The 15,470-nt window shown below is 56.1% G+C and overlaps 1 protein-coding gene across 2 annotated transcripts in view; it reads right to left on the bottom strand.

The window, feature by feature from the left end:
- LOC122541291 (zinc finger SWIM domain-containing protein 1-like) overlaps positions 1-15,470 on the bottom strand; it is a 68,541-nt gene that overhangs the window by 43,207 nt on the left and 9,864 nt on the right. For both annotated transcript variants that reach the window (XM_087979538.1, XM_087979539.1), the window contains 3 exons: positions 14,906-15,215; positions 10,321-10,429; positions 5,245-5,443 (listed from right to left, as the gene is read on the bottom strand). In XM_087979538.1, the coding sequence (XP_087835664.1) occupies positions 5,245-5,443; positions 10,321-10,429; positions 14,906-15,168 (571 nt within the window). In that variant the 5' untranslated portion in view covers positions 15,169-15,215. The remainder of the gene's footprint in view (positions 1-5,244; positions 5,444-10,320; positions 10,430-14,905; positions 15,216-15,470) is intronic.

Genomic DNA, 15,470 nt, shown 5'->3' with positions numbered 1-15,470 from the left:
AGGGTGCTGTCCCTGGGACAGTGTGGGAGCAGTGAGGGAGCAGGGTGCTGTCCCTGGGCTGGGACAGTGTGGGAGCAGTGAGGGAGTAGGGTGCTGTCCCTGGGCTGGGACAACGTGGGAGCAGTGAGGGAGCAGGGTGCTGTCCCTGGGCTGGGACAACGTGGGAGCAGTGAGGGAGCAGGGTGCTGTCCCTGGGACAGTGTGGGAGCAGTGAGGGAGCAGGGTGCTGTCCCTGGGCTGGGACAACATGGGAGCAGTGAGGGAGCAGGGTGCTGTCCTTGGGACAGTGAGGGAGCAGGGTGCTGTCCCTGGGCTGGGACAACGTGGGAGCAGTGAGGGAGCAGGGTGTTGTCCCTGGGCTGGGACAGTGTGGGAGCAGTGTGCTGTCCCTGGGCTGGGACAGTGAGGGAGCAGGGTGCTGTCCCTGGGCTGGGACAGTGTGGGAGCAGGGTGCTGTCCCTGGGCTGGGGCAGTGAGGGAGCAGGGTGCTGTCCCTGGGCTGGGACAGTGTGGGAGCAGGGTGCTGTCCCTGGGCTGGGGCAGTGAGGGAGCAGGGTGCTGTCTCTGGGCTGGGACAGTGAGGGAGCAGGGTGCTGTCCCTGGGCTGGGACAGTGTGGGAGCAGGGTGCTGTCCCTGGGCTGGGGCAGTGAGGGAGCAGGGTGCTGTCCCTGGGCTGGGACAGTGTGGGAGCAGGGTGCTGTCCCTGGGCTGGGGCAGTGAGGGAGCAGGGTGCTGTCCCTGGCCTGGGACAGTGTGGGAGCAGTGAGGGAGCAGGGTGCTGTCCCTGGGCTGGGACAGTGAGGGAGCAGGGTGCTGTCCCTGGGCTGGGACAGTGAGGGAGCAGGGTGCTGTCCCTGGGCTGGGACAGTGTGGGAGCAGTGAGGGAGCAGGGTGCTGTCCCTGGGCTGGGACAGTGAGGGAGCAGGGTGCTGTCCCTGGGCTGGGACAGTGTGGGAGCAGTGAGGGAGCAGGGTGCTGTCCCTGGGCTGGGACAGTGTGGGAGCAGTGAGGGAGCAGGGTGCTGTCCCTGGGCTGGGACAGTGAGGGAGCAAGATGCTGACTCTGGGACAGTGTAGGAGCAGTGTGGGAGTAGGGTGCCATCCCTGAGAGTGGGAGGGAGCAATGATGGAGCAGGGTGCTGTCCCTGGGACAGTGTGGGAGCAGTGAGGGAGCTGGGTGCTGTCCCTGGGACAGTGTGTGAGCAGTGAGGGAGCAGGGTGCTGTACCTGGGACAGTGTGGGAGCAGTGTGCTGTCCCTGGGACAGTGTGTGAGCAGTGAGGGAGCAGGGTGCTGTCCCTGGGACAGTGTGGGAGCAGTGAAGGAGCAGGGTGCTGTCCCTGGGACAGTGAGGGAGCAGGGTGCTGTACCTGGGACAGTGAGAGAGCAGTGAGGGAGCTGGGTGCTGTCCCTGGGACAGTGTGTGAGCAGTGAGGGAGCAGGGTGCTGTACCTGGGACAGTGTGGGAGCAGTGTGCTGTCCCTGGGACAGTGTGTGAGCAGTGAGGGAGCAGGGTGCTGTCCCTGGGACAGTGTGGGAGCAGTGAAGGAGCAGGGTGCTGTCCCTGGGACAGTGAGGGAGCAGGGTGCTGTACCTGGGACAGTGAGAGAGCAGTGAGGGAGCTGGGTGCTGTCCCTGGGACAGTGTGTGAGCAGTGAGGGAGCAGGGTGCTGTACCTGGGACAGTGAGGGAGCAGGGTGCTGTACCTGGGACAGTGAGAGAGCAGTGAGGGAGCTGGGTGCTGTCCCTGGGACAGTGTGTGAGCAGTGAGGGAGCAGGGTGCTGTACCTGGGACAGTGTGGGAGCAGTGTGCTGTCCCTGGGACAGTGTGTGAGCAGTGAGGGAGCAGGGTGCTGTCCCTGGGACAGTGTGGGAGCAGTGAAGGAGCAGGGTGCTGTCCCTGGGACAGTGAGGGAGCAGGGTGCTGTACCTGGGACAGTGAGAGAGCAGTGAGGGAGCAGGGTGCTGTCCCTGGGACAGTGTGTGAGCAGTGAGGGAGCAGGGTGCTGTCCCTGGGACAGTGTGGGAGCAGTGAGGGAGCAGGGTGCTGTCCCTGGGACAGTGTGTGAGCAGTGAGGGAGCAGGGTGCTGTCCCTGGGACAGTGTGGGAGCAGTGTGCTGTCCCTGGGACAGTGTGTGAGCAGTGAGGGAGCAGGGTGCTGTCCCTGGGACAGTGAGGGAGCAGTGTGCTGTCCCTGGGACAGTGACGGAGCAGTGAGGGAGCAGGGTGTTGTCCTGGGACAGTGAGGGAGCAGGGTGCTGTCCCTGGGACAGTGTGTGAGCAGTGAGGGAGCAGGGTGTTGTACCTGGGACAGTGAGGGAGCAGGTTGTTGTTCCTCGGACAGTGTGGGAGCAGGGAGGGAGCAGTGTGCTGTCCCTGGGACAGTGACGGAGCAGTGAGGGAGCAGGGTGTTGTCCTGGGACAGTGAGGGAGCAGGGTGCTGTCCCTGGGACAGTGACGGAGCAGTGAGGGAGCAAGGTGTTGTCCTGGGACAGTGAGGGAGCTGGGTGCTGTCCCTGGGACAGTGTGTGAGCAGTGAGGGAGCAGGGTGCTGTACCTGGGACAGTGTGGGAGCAGTGTGCTGTCCCTGGGACAGTGTGTGAGCAGTGAGGGAGCAGGGTGCTGTCCCTGGGACAGTGTGGGAGCAGTGAAGGAGCAGGGTGCTGTCCCTGGGACAGTGAGGGAGCAGGGTGCTGTACCTGGGACAGTGAGAGAGCAGTGAGGGAGCAGGGTGCTGTCCCTGGGACAGTGTGTGAGCAGTGAGGGAGCAGGGTGCTGTCCCTGGGACAGTGTGGGAGCAGTGAGGGAGCAGGGTGCTGTCCCTGGGACAGTGTGTGAGCAGTGAGGGAGCAGGGTGCTGTCCCTGGGACAGTGTGGGAGCAGTGTGCTGTCCCTGGGACAGTGTGTGAGCAGTGAGGGAGCAGGGTGCTGTACCTGGGACAGTGAGGGAGCAGGGTGCTGTACCTGGGACAGTGAGGGAGCAGGTTGTTGTTCCTCGGACAGTGTGGGAGCAGGGAGGGAGCAGTGTGCTGTCCCTGGGACAGTGACGGAGCAGTGAGGGAGCAGGGTGTTGTCCTGGGACAGTGAGGGAGCAGGGTGCTGTCCCTGGGACAGTGTGTGAGCAGTGAGGGAGCAGGGTGCTGTACTTGGGACAGTGAGGGAACAGGGTGTTGTTCCTCGGACAGTGTGGGAGCAGGGAGGGAGCAGTGTGCTGTCCCTGGGACAGTGACGGAGCAGTGAGGGAGCAGGGTGTTGTCCTGGGACAGTGAGGGAGCAGGGTGCTGTCCCTGGGACAGTGACGGAGCAGTGAGGGAGCAAGGTGTTGTCCTGGGACAGTGAGGGAGCAGGGTGCTGTACCTGGGACAGTGAGGGAGCAGGGTGCTGTCCCTGGGACAGTGACGGAGCAGTGAGGGAGCAGGGTGCTGTCCCTGGGACAGTGACGGAGCAGTGAGGGAGCAGGGTGCTGTCCCTGGGACAGTGACGGAGCAGTGAGGGAGCAAGGTGTTGTCCTGGGACAGTGAGGGAGCAGGGTGCTGTACCTGGGACAGTGACGGAGCAGTGTGGGAGCAGGGTGCTGTCCCTGGGACAGTGTGGGAGCAGTGAGGGAGCAGGTTGCTGTCCCTGGGACAGTGTGGGAGCAGGGTGCTGTCCCTGGGACAGTGTGGGAGCGGTGAGGGAGCAGGGTGTTGTCCCTGGGACAGTGTGGGAGCAGGGTGCTGTCCCTGGGACAGTGTGGGAGCAGTGAGGGAGCTGGGTGCTGTCCCTGGGACAGTGTGGGAGCAGGGTGTTGTCCCTGGGACCGTGTGGGAGCAGTGAGGGAATAGGGTGCTGTTCCTGGGACAGTGAGGGAGCAGGGTGTTGTCCCTGGGACAGTGAGGGAGCAGTGAGGGAGCAGGGTGTTGTCCCTGGGACAGTGAGGGAGCAGTGAGGGAGTAGGGTGCTGTCCCTGGGACAGTGAGGGAACAGTGAGGGAGTAGGGTGCTGTGCCTGGGACAGAGAGGGAACAGTGAGGGAGTAGGGTGCTGTGCCTGGGACAGTGAGGGAGTAGGGTGCTGTGCCTGGGACAGTGAGGGTGCAGTGAGGGAGTAGGGTGCTGTGCCTGGGACAGTGAGGGAACAGTGAGGGAGTAGGGTGCTGTGCCTGGGACAGTGAGGGAGCAGTGAGGGAGTAGGGTGCTGTGCCTGGGACAGTGAGGGAACAGTGAGGGAGTAGGGTACTGTGCCTGGGACAGTGAGGGAGCAGTGAGGGAGTAGGGTGCTGTGCCTGGGACAGTGAGGGCGTAGGGTGCTGTGCCTGGGACAGTGAGGGAGCAGTGAGGGAGTAGGGTACTGTGCCTGGGACAGTGAGGGCGTAGGGTGCTGTCCCTGGGACAGTGAGGGCGTAGGGTGCTGTCCGTGGGACAGTGAGGGAGCAGGGTGCTGTGCCTGGGACAGTGAGGGAGCAGGGTGCTGTCCGTGGGACAGTGAGGGAGCGGTGAGGGAGCAGGGTGTTGTCCCTGGGACAGTGTCGGAGCAGGGTGTTGTCCCTGGGACAGTGTGGGAGCAGGGTGCTGTCCCTGGGACAGTGTCGGAGCAGTGAGGGAGCTGGGTGCTGTCCCTGGGACAGTGTGGGAGCGGTGAGGGAGCAGGGTGTTGTCCCTGGGACAGTGTCGGAACAGGGTGTTGTCCCTGGGACAGTGTGGGAGCAGGGTGCTATCCCTGGGACAGTGTCGGAGCAGTGAGGGAGCTGGGTGCTGTCCCTGGGACAGTGTGGGAGCAGGGTGTTGTCCCTGCGACCGTGTGGGAGCAGTGAGGGAATAGGGTGCTGTTCCTGGGACAGTGAGGGAGCAGGGTGTTGTCCCTGGGACAGTGAGGGAGCAGTGAGGGAGCAGGGTGTTGTCCCTGGGACAGTGAGGGAGCAGTGAGGGAGTAGGGTGCTGTCCCTGGGACAGTGAGGGAACAGTGAGGGCGTAGGGTGCTGTGCCTGGGACAGTGAGGGCGTAGGGTGCTGTCCCTGGGACAGTGAGGGAACAGTGAGGGCGTAGGGTGCTGTGCCTGGGACAGTGAGGGCGTAGGGTGCTGTCCGTGGGACAGTGAGGGAGCAGGGTGCTGTGCCTGGGACAGTGAGGGAGCAGGGTGCTGTCCGTGGGACAATATGGGAGCAGTGAGGGTGCAAGGGGCTGTCCCTGGGACACTGTGCGGTCCCTGGGTTGCGACAGTGTCGGATCAGTGATGGGGTGTGAGCAAAATGCACTTTGTCACCTACCCTTGACAGCTGCCAGTGGAGGCACCATCTTCTCCAGGTCTGTCCGGTTTGTCTTGCACGGGCTCCCCTTCTCTCTGCAGGTATCGTCCCGGGGAATTCCCTGCTGCGCTGCAACCCCCACGTTCTCCTTAATATCTGCCCTACTCCTCTGGACTGCACTGTCAAACCGTCTCTGTCGTGGGAAGCGTTCCCGCTCAGTCTAAAAGTCAGGGGGAGTTGACATTATGTTAATATTCCTAAAACAATGCCTGTATCTGTTGGATATAATAAGATGCCACAGGAATATTATGCAGCAGAAAACCACTGTGTGTGTGTGTCAGTAACAGCACGTCCGAAATCACCCCCGTGTGTGTGTGTGTGTGTGTGTGTGTGTGTGTGTCCATAACTGCACGTCCGAGACCCCCCTGTGTGTGTATCAGTAACTGCACGTCCGATCCCCCCTGTGTGTGTCAGTCACTGCACGTCCGAGACCCCCTTGTGTGTGTGTGTGTCAGTAACTGCACGTCTGAGACTCCCCTGTGTGTGTGTCAGTAACGGCACATCCGAGATCCCCCTGTGTGTGTGTGTCAGTAACTGCACATCCGGGACTCCCCTGTGTGTGTGTGTCAGTAACTGCACATCCGAGACCTCCCTGTGTGTGTGTCAGTAACTGCACGTCCGAGACCCCCATGTGTGTTAGTAACTGCACGTCTGAGACCCCCCTGTGTGTGTCAGTAACTGCACGTCTGAGACCGCCGTGTGTGTGTGTGTGTGTCAGTAACTGCACGTCTGAGACCCCCCTGTGTGTGTGTCACTGCACGTCCGAGACACCCCCGAGTGTGTCAGTAACTGCACGTCCGAGACACCCCCCTGTGTGTGTGTCAGTAACTGCACGTCCGAGACCCCCCTGTGTGTGTGTCACTGCACGTCCGAGACACCCCCGAGTGTGTCAGTAACTGCACGTCCGAGACACCCCCCTGTGTGTGTGTCAGTAACTGCACGTCCGAGACACCCCCCTGTGTGTGTGTCAGTAACTGCACGTCGGAGACCCCCCTGTGTGTGTGTCAGTAACTGCACGTCCGGGACCCCCCTGTGTGTGGGTCAGTAACTGCACTTCCGAGACCCCCCTGTGTGTCAGTAACTACACTTCCGAGACCCCCCTGTGTGTGTCAGTAACTGCACGTCGGAGACCCCCCTGTGTGTGTGTCAGTAACTGCACGTCCGGGACCCCCCGTGTGTGTGTCAGTAACTGCACGTCCGGGACCCCCATGTGTATGAGAGTAACTGCACTTCCGAGACCCCCCTGTGTCTGTCAGTAACTGCACTTCCGAGAGCCCCCGTGTGTGTCAGTAACTGCAATTCCGAGACCTCCTGCGTGTGTCAGTAACTGCACGTCCGAGACCCCCATGTGTATGAGAGTAACTGCACGTCCGAGACCCCCCTGTGTGAGCGTGTCAGTAAATTCACGTCCGAGACCCCCTTGTGTGTGTGTGGGAGTAACTGCACACCCGAGATCCCCCGTGTGTGTCAGTAACTGCACAACCGAGACCCCCCGTGTCTGTGTGTCAGTAACTGCATGTCCGGGACACCCCTGTGTTTGTTAGTAACTGCACAACCGAGACCCCCCTCATGTGTGTGTGTCAGGAACTGCACGTCCGAGACCCCCCTGTGAGTGTCAGCAACTGCACGTCCGAGACCCCCTTGTGTGTCAGCAACTGCATGTCCGAGCCCCCCCCCCCTCTGTGTGTGTCAGGAACTGCACGTCCGAGACCCCCCTGTGAGTGTCAGCAACTGCACGTCCGAGACCCCCCGTGTCTGTGTGTCAGTAACTGCATGTCCGGGACACCCCTGTGTTTGTTAGTAACTGCACAACCGAGACCCCCCTCATGTGTGTGTGTCAGGAACTGCACGTCCGAGACCCCCCTGTGAGTGTCAGCAACTGCACGTCCGAGACCCCCTTGTGTGTCAGCAACTGCATGTCCGAGCCCCCCCCCCTCTGTGTGTGTCAGGAACTGCACGTCCGAGACCCCCCTGTGAGTGTCAGCAACTGCACGTCCGAGACCCCCTTGTGTGTCAGCAACTGCATGTCTGAGACCCCCATGTGTGTCAGTAACTGCATGTCTGAGACCCCCCCATGTGTGTCAGTAACTGCACGTCCGAGACCGCCGTGTGTGTGTGTGTCAGTAACTGCACGTCTGAGACCCCCCTGTGTGTGTGTCACTGCACGTCCGAGACACCCCTGAGTGTGTCAGTAACTGCACGTCCGAGACCCCCCTGTGTGTCAGTAACTGCACGTCGGAGACCCCACTGTGTGTGTGAGTCAGTAATTACGTGTCTGAGATCCCCCCTGTGTGTGTGTCAGTTACTGCACATCCGAGACCCCCCCCCCCCGTGTGTGTCAGTAACTGCACGTCCGAGACCGCCGTGTGTGTGTGTGTGTCAGTAACTGCACGTCTGAGACCCCCCTGTGTGTGTGTCACTGCACGTCCGAGACCCCCCTGTGTGTCAGTAACTGCACGTCGGAGACCCCACTGTGTGTGTGAGTCAGTAATTACGTGTCTGAGATCCCCCCTGTGTGTGTCAGTAACTGCACTTCCGAGACCCCCCTGCGCATGTGTGTCAGTAACTGCAAGTCCGGGACCCCCCTGCGTGTGTGTGTGTGTGTGTGGGTTAGTAACTGCATGTCCGAGACCCCCATGTGTGTGGGAGTAACTGCACGTCCGAGACCCCCTGAGTGAGCGTGTCAGTAACTGCACGTCCGAGACCCCCATATGTGTGAGGGAGTAACTGCACATCCGAGACCCCCATGTGTGTCAGTAACTGCCTGTCTGGCACACCCCTATGTGTGTGTGTGTGCCAGTAACTGCACGTCCGAGACCCCCTTGTGTGTGTGTCAGTAACTGCACGTCCGAGACCCCTCTGGGTGTGTGTGTCAGTAACTGCACGTCCGAGATCCCCCCTGTGTGTGTCAGTAACTGCATGTCCGAGACCACCCTGTGTGTGTGCTAGTACCTGCATGTCCGAGACCCCCCTGTGTGTGTGTGTCAGTAACTGCACATCCGAGACCCTCTGTCTGTGTGTCAGTAACTGCATGTCCGAGATCCCCCCTGTGTGTGTCAGTAACTGCACTTCCGAGACCCCCCTGTGTGTGTGTGTGTGTGTCAGTAACTGCACGTCCGAGACCCCCATGTGTGTGGGAGTAACTGCATGTCCGAGACCCCCCCTGTGTGACCGTGTCAGTAACTGTACGTCAGAGACCCCCGTGTGTGTGTGTGTCAGTAACTGCATGTCCGAGACCCCCCTGTGTGTGTCAGTAAGTGCACGTCCGAGACCCCTGCGTGTGTGTCAGTAACTGCACGTCCGAGACCCCCCTGTGTGTGTGTCACTGCACGTCCGAGACCCCCCTGTGTGTGTCAGTAACTGCACGTCCGAGACCCTCCTGTGTGTGTGTCACTGCACGTCCGAGACCCCCCTGTGTGTGTCACTGCACGTCCGAGACCCCCCCTGTGTGCGTGTCACTGCTGGTGGAAGGATCAGGAATCAGAGGAAGCTGGTTTGAGGTGATTGGCAAAAGACGCGATGGTGACATGAGGCAATACTTTTACATAGCGAGGGGTTAACATCTCGAATGCACTGCCCGAGAGTGTGACCCAGGCAGACTAAATTATGACTTCCAAAAAGGGAATTGGTTCATTTTCTGAACGGGAAAGAAGTGCAGGGAAGAGTTGGGGGAGTTGTGGGACTGAGTTGCTCTTGCAGAGAGCAAACACAGTCACGAAGGATTGAATGGCCTCCATCTGTGGTTCTTCCCTAACCTGTCTTCTTGACTACAGTTAAGGCGGCACAGTGGCTCAGTGGTTAGCTCTGCTGCCTCACATCGCCAGGGACCTGGGCTCAATTCCAGCTTCGGGTGACTCTCTGTGAGGAGTTTATATGTTCTCCCCGTGTCTGCATGGGTTTGCTCCGGTTTCCTCCCACAGCCCAAAGATGTGCAGGTTAGGTGGATAAGCCTAATGTGGGTTACGGGGAGGTGGGTCCAGGTAGATTGCTCTTCAGAGGGTCAGTTTGGACTCAATGGACTGAATGGCCTGCTTCCACATGGTAGGGATTCTACAAAGTCCTTCATCTCTGGTGCCATTCCAATCAGCCTCTTCTGTGTCCACTTTATGTTCATGGTATCTCTCTTGGTGCCTAGGATCGAACATAATATTCCAGTTCTGAGGAAGAGTCACTCAACCCAAAGGATTGATTTCTCTCCACAGATGCTGATAGACGTGCCAAGCTTTCCCAGTAATTTCTGTTTTTGTTTCTGATTTACAGCAACAACAGTTTTTTTCCGTTTTTACTTATAATATTCCAGCTAATGCCAGAATAGTTAACCATTTAATAGAACTCAATTGTTTGTCAACACCAGGTTATAGTCCAACAGGTTTATTTGGAAGCACTAGCCTTTGGAATGCTGCTCCTTTATCAGGTAGCTAGTGTGGTAGGATCATAGGACACAGAATTTATAATAAAAGATCAAAGTGTCATACAACTGTTGTGATGTGTTGAACAAACCTAAATTTCTGTTAAGTCTTTAATCACTTAGAATGGGGATGTAGGTTTGAAATCATTAATATGTAAATGATGTAGATTTACATATTAATGAATCAAATCCTGCAACCCATTCTAAGTGATTAAAGACCTAACAGCAATCTAGCTTTGTTCAATACATTGCATCAGTTGTATGACACTTTGATCTTTTACTCTAAATTCTGTGTCCTATGATCCTACCCGACTAGCTACCTAATAAAGGAGCAGCATTCCAAAGTTTCCAAATAAACCTGTTGGACTATAACCTGGGTATTGTGTGATTTTTAACTATGTCCACCCCAATCCAACAGCGGCACCTACACATCCTAATTGTTTTTGTATGCTTTCTCAATTTATAAAGTCCCCAATTTTGTGTAACTTTTCGAAACGGCCCTAACTTGGGGAGAGAGAGAGACACACAAACCAGACAGAGAATGAACAGAAGGGAGTGACTGAATGTGCATCAGTGTTGGTGTCAGGATTTCCACACCAGTGGGAAATCTGCCCGCTGGTTTTACTTACCTCTTGTACTGTGTGGTTATGTGATTCGATCATCTCTTTCACCACAAACTTGTCTCCATCTGGAGAGAGGCGAACTTTGATAACGCAGGGACACTTGGTCTTGTTGGTTCTGCAACAGACAAATGCAGCATTGTGTCAGGAGCTACAGGGAGACTGGCTTTCGATTCACTTTTCGCACGGTGCGGTAGAAAGACGATTAAATTCCTGTTTACAGCCTTCAAGAGACCCAAAAACTGAACAAAAACGTGGAATGCTCAGGAACTGCTGGTCTGAGTGTTTCTGATCCGAATTTGTAAGCTTTGTTTTGTTCAAATTTTGTCTTGAACGAACAGACTCTGGGTGGGCATGAGGTTCAGAAGTGCTGATGTGTGTGAACTCAGATAAGATTCCAGGTGAAGAAATAGACAATAGACAATAGGTGCAGGAGTAGGCCATTCTGCCCTTCGAGCCAGCACCACCATTCATTATGATCATGGCTGATCATTCTTCAATCAGTATCCTGTTCCTGCCCTATCCCCATAACCCTTGATCCCACTATCTCTAAGAGCTCTATCCAACGCTTTCTTGAAAGTATCCAGAGACTTGGCCTCCACAGCCTTCTAGGGCAGAGCATGCCATACACCCACCACTCTCTGGGTGAAGAAGTTTCTCCTCAACTCTGTTCTAAGTGGCCTACCCCTTATTTTTAAGCTGTGTCCTCTGGTTCGGGACTCACCCATCAGCAGAAACATGCTTCCTGCCTCCAGAGTGTCCAATCCTTTAATAATCTTATACGTCTCAATCAGATCCCCTCTCAGCCTTCTAAACTCAAGGGTATACAAGCCCAGTTGCTCCAATCTTTCAGCGTAAGATAGTCCCACCATTCCAGGAATTGACTTCGTGAACCTACGCTGCACTCCCTCAATAGCCAGAATGTCTTTCCACAAATTTGGAGGCTAAAACTGCGCACAATATTCCAGGTGTGGTCTCACCAGGGCCCTGTACAGCTGCAGAAGGACCTCTTTGCTTCTATACTCAATTCCTCTTGTTATGAAGGTCAGCATTAAAGACTGGAAAGGGTTCAGACAGGATTCACCAGGACGTTGCCAGGAACAGACTGCTTGAGTTATAAGGACCGGCTGGGACTCTTTTCACTGGAGGCTGAAGGGTGATATTATAGACGTTTATAAAGTCATGAGGGGTATAGATAAGTTAATTGATTTATTGTCACGTGCACCAAGGTACAGTGAAAAGTTTTGTTTACGAGCAGTATAAGCTTTCTCCCTCGGGTGGGGGATTTCAAGACCGGGGGCATGTTTCCAATGACAGAGGAGAAAGATTAAAGAAAATACATGAGGGACAATTTTTTTTTAAAGAGTGTGGTTCATATGTGGAATGAACTTTCAGAGAAAGCAGTGGATGCAGGTACAGTTACAATATTTAAAATATGTTTGGATAAGTACATGAATGAAAAATATTTGGTTGAACATGGGCCAGGAGCAGGCAGGTTGAACTAGTTTACTTTGGGATTATGATCGGTATGGACTGGGAGGACCGAAGGGTCTGTATCTGTGCTGTATAACTCTATGACTGTGAGTCTATGACTTCAGTGACATGGTTGAAACATGAGGCACTGGAAAAGCACAGCAGGTCAGACAGCATCCAAGGAGCAGGAGAATTGAAGTTTCGGGCATAAGCCCTTCATCAGGAATATGAGGGATAAATAGGAGGAGGGGTGTGGCTGGGGGGCGGGGAAGGTAGCTAGGAAGGTGGTAGGTAGGTGCAGGTGTGGGGGGGGGGGGGGCGGGGTTGATGGTGATAAGTCCGAACGGAGGGTGGAGTGGAAAGGTGGGAAGATGGACAGGTGGGACAGGTCAAAAGGGCGGTGTTGAGTTGGATGGTTGGATCTGGGATGAGGTGGGGGAAGGGGAGATGAGGTAACTGGAGAAATCAACATTGATGCCATGCGACTGGAGGGCTCCAAGGCAGAAGATGAAGCGTTCTTCCTCCCGGCGTCGGGTGGCTAGGATTTGATGGTGGAGGAGGCCCAGGACATGCATGTCCTTGGCAGTGTGGGAGGGTGGGTTGAAGTGGTCAGCCACAGAGTGGTGGGGTTGTTCAGTGCATGTGTCCCAGAGATGTTCTCTGAAACATTCTGCAAGTTGGTGTCCTGTCTCCCCAATGTAGATGAGCCCACATCAACAGCAATGGACACAGTAAGTGAGATGTTTGGATGTGCAGGAAAATCTCTGATGGATATGGAAGGACCCTTTGGGGCCTTTGATGCAGGTGAGGGGGGAGATGTGGGCGCAGGTTTTACACCTCGTGCAGTGGCAAGGGAAGGTGCCGGGAGTGGAGGGTGGGTTGGTAGGGGGCATGGACCTAATGAGGGAGTCGCGGAGGGAATGGTCTCTGCGGAATGCAGATAGGAGTGTGCAGGGAAATACATCTTTCATGGTGAGGTCTGACTATAGGTGGTGGAAATGGCGGAGAATGATGCGCTGTATCTGGAGGTTATTCAGGTGGAAGGTGAGGACCAAGGGGGCTCTGCCCTCAGAGGGGTGGGGTTCAAGGGCGGAGTGTGCAAAGTGGAGGAGATGTGCTGGAGGGCATTTTTGACCACGTGGGAGGGGAAATTCCAGTCCTTGAAATCGGAGGCCACCTGGAATGTTCTGGAGTGGGACTGGTCCTCCTGGGAGCAGATGCTGCAGTGGCAGAGGAATTGGGAATAGGGGATAGCGTTTTTATGGGGGGGGGGGGGGGGGGGGGGCGGTGGGGCAGGGGGGAGGAGGAGGAGCTGGAGTCCAGGTAGCTGTGGGAGTCGGTGGGTTTCAAGTAGATGCCAGTGTTGAGTCAGTCACCAGAAATGGAGATGGAGAGGTCCAGGAAGTGGAGCGAGGTGTCTGAGATGGTCCAGGTGACCTTGAGGTCAGGGTGGAAGGTGTTTGTGAAGTTGATGAACGGTTCAACCTCCTCGTGGGAGCACAAGGTGACACTGACACAGTCATCGATGTAGCGGAGGAAAAGGTGGGGAATGGTGCCGGTGTAACTGCGGAAGAGGGACTGTTCCACACATCTGCCCAAGTGGCAGGCACAGCTGGGGCCCATGCCTACGTTGCAAAAGCTCGGGTCATTCTTCGGAAAGAGAAGGAACAGAGGAGATTCAAAAGAGGAAGTTGAAATTCATCAGGCGGTCCGCACAAAGTGGAGAGGGCTGAGAATGAGACAGCACAGATTTACGACGACTGACAAAAGACTCAAAGGTGACATGGGGTTAATCCTTTGTTTTAAAAAACACAGTGAGTGTTTACGTTTCAGAATGCACTGCCTGAGAGTGAAGTTAAAGCTGACATCATTGTGGTCTTTAAACGAGGATTTGAGAATTGAAGAGAACTTTTCTTGCAGGAGTACAAAGGAAGGGAGTTGGACTAGGTGAGTTAATCTTGCAGACAGCCAGCGCAGGCTTGACAAGCCAAAGACTTTCCCTCTATGTGGTAACCATCATCCGGGTCTGTCAGTCAGGCCACAGCCAAATAAAGTGCAGTACCTGTGCAGACATGGACACGAATTTAGCCTGACAGCTAGAATCAGCTTTTCCAGCCCTATTCTGGATTTCTCAAACCACTGTGTGGTTATTTCTTATTTGAGGCGTGGTCGGTAGTTTAGTGTTGAAATTACCAACTTAAGCAGAGGAAGCTCCCACAAACAGGAGTGCAGGGAAAGGCCAGATCATCGAGGTGGGTTAGGGGATAACTTGGGTCCAGGAGGCCGAGGCTAATTCTCTCGCTTGCTGAAATGACACAGTATTTTCCATCCACCTGCAAAGGCAATGGGGCCTCTGTTTCTCATCTGATCCAAAAAGACAGCGCCTTCAACAGAGCAGCACTCCCTGATAACTGCATTGGAGTTGAAGCTTCAGTCAGGATTTCAGCCCAAATCTCTGGAGCGGACACTTAACCCCATCTGCCTCAGAGGCAAACATGCCACGTACTAGCTAGGGCCAGTCCGTAATGGCTCTTTGGGCCCTGCATGTTCTGCTTGGCTGAGAGTTGGCAGGCGGGTGGAGGTAGATGGGCACGTTGCTCTTAGAGGGAAGTCCGAGAACGGTGGCTCCCACTTCACTAACAGAACACGAGAGTGCAGAGCAGGCCATTCAGCCCATTGAACCTGCATCTCCGATAGTTCTAGCCAGTTAGTTCCAATGCACAACTCTTTCCTCGTGACCCCAAACATTTCCTTCACCTTTAAGTACCTTTGCCTTATCCACATTTCCTTAGAAAGCGATCAATTGCATCTGTTTTCATCAACGTTTCAGGAAACCACTCCAGAATAAGTTGCACAACTATTTTCCCCATGACCCGGAACTTTTCTCTTGACTTTCAAACTGCCATCCATGTTCCTTCAGAAAGAGACCGAATACATCTGCTTTCGCCACCCTTTCAGGACACCTAGCCCAAACTGGGATGAATCGCCGTGTTAAATACACTCCAAGCGGGCCTATGGTGTGGGTTGTGGGGTTACAGAGCGACAGCAGGAGAACCAACTCAGGTGGAGTCAGCCGAAGACTCCTCCCACCCTGTACCAAGGCAGAGACCACCCTCCTCACCTCTGGTTTGTCCGCTTTCCGGTGCCTTTCGCCCTGAAGAGTTTGCCCCCGTGGATGCAGGCATAGTCGATCTCGGCGAACCTCAGCGCGTCGTTCATGGGCCGTTTGGGCGCCCTCCGCCTCTGCGCCTCGATGGTGCGCGAGTGCCTGGTCCAGAGCTGCACGGCGCAGTCCCTCTGGTAGCGGCGGAACTCCCGGTGCAGCTCGCTGTACGACGAGAACTCCGCTCCCACTCGGAACCCCACTGTCTGGGACATGGCCATACGTCCCCCACCCCCCCCCTCTCTCCCCGGCAACCAGGGAGCAGGACCTGTGAAAAAAAACACACAGGGCAACAGGTCAGGGGGCTGGAACCCTGGAGAATGTGGGTGTGGGAGGGATCTGTCATGGATTGCACGTCTTAACTGCTGCCGTCAGATCGCAGTGGGTTTTCAGAACAGCTGAGATACGGACCCCTGGCAACAGGCAAGGGGTGAGCAACCCTCCCAGCTTGTTCTGAAGCCTCAGCGAAGATTCACCTCCACAAACCAGCAGCAGTGAGCTACCCAAAGACGCAAGCAGAGGG

Source organism: Chiloscyllium plagiosum, unplaced genomic scaffold (assembly GCF_037043375.1).
Source record: "Chiloscyllium plagiosum isolate Xiang-an unplaced genomic scaffold, Cpla_swu_hap1 HiC_scaffold_35, whole genome shotgun sequence".
Classification (NCBI taxonomy): domain Eukaryota; kingdom Metazoa; phylum Chordata; class Chondrichthyes; order Orectolobiformes; family Hemiscylliidae; genus Chiloscyllium; species Chiloscyllium plagiosum.
Note: the sequence above shows the minus strand (reverse complement) of the source record. Positions and strands in the feature narration are given on the sequence as shown.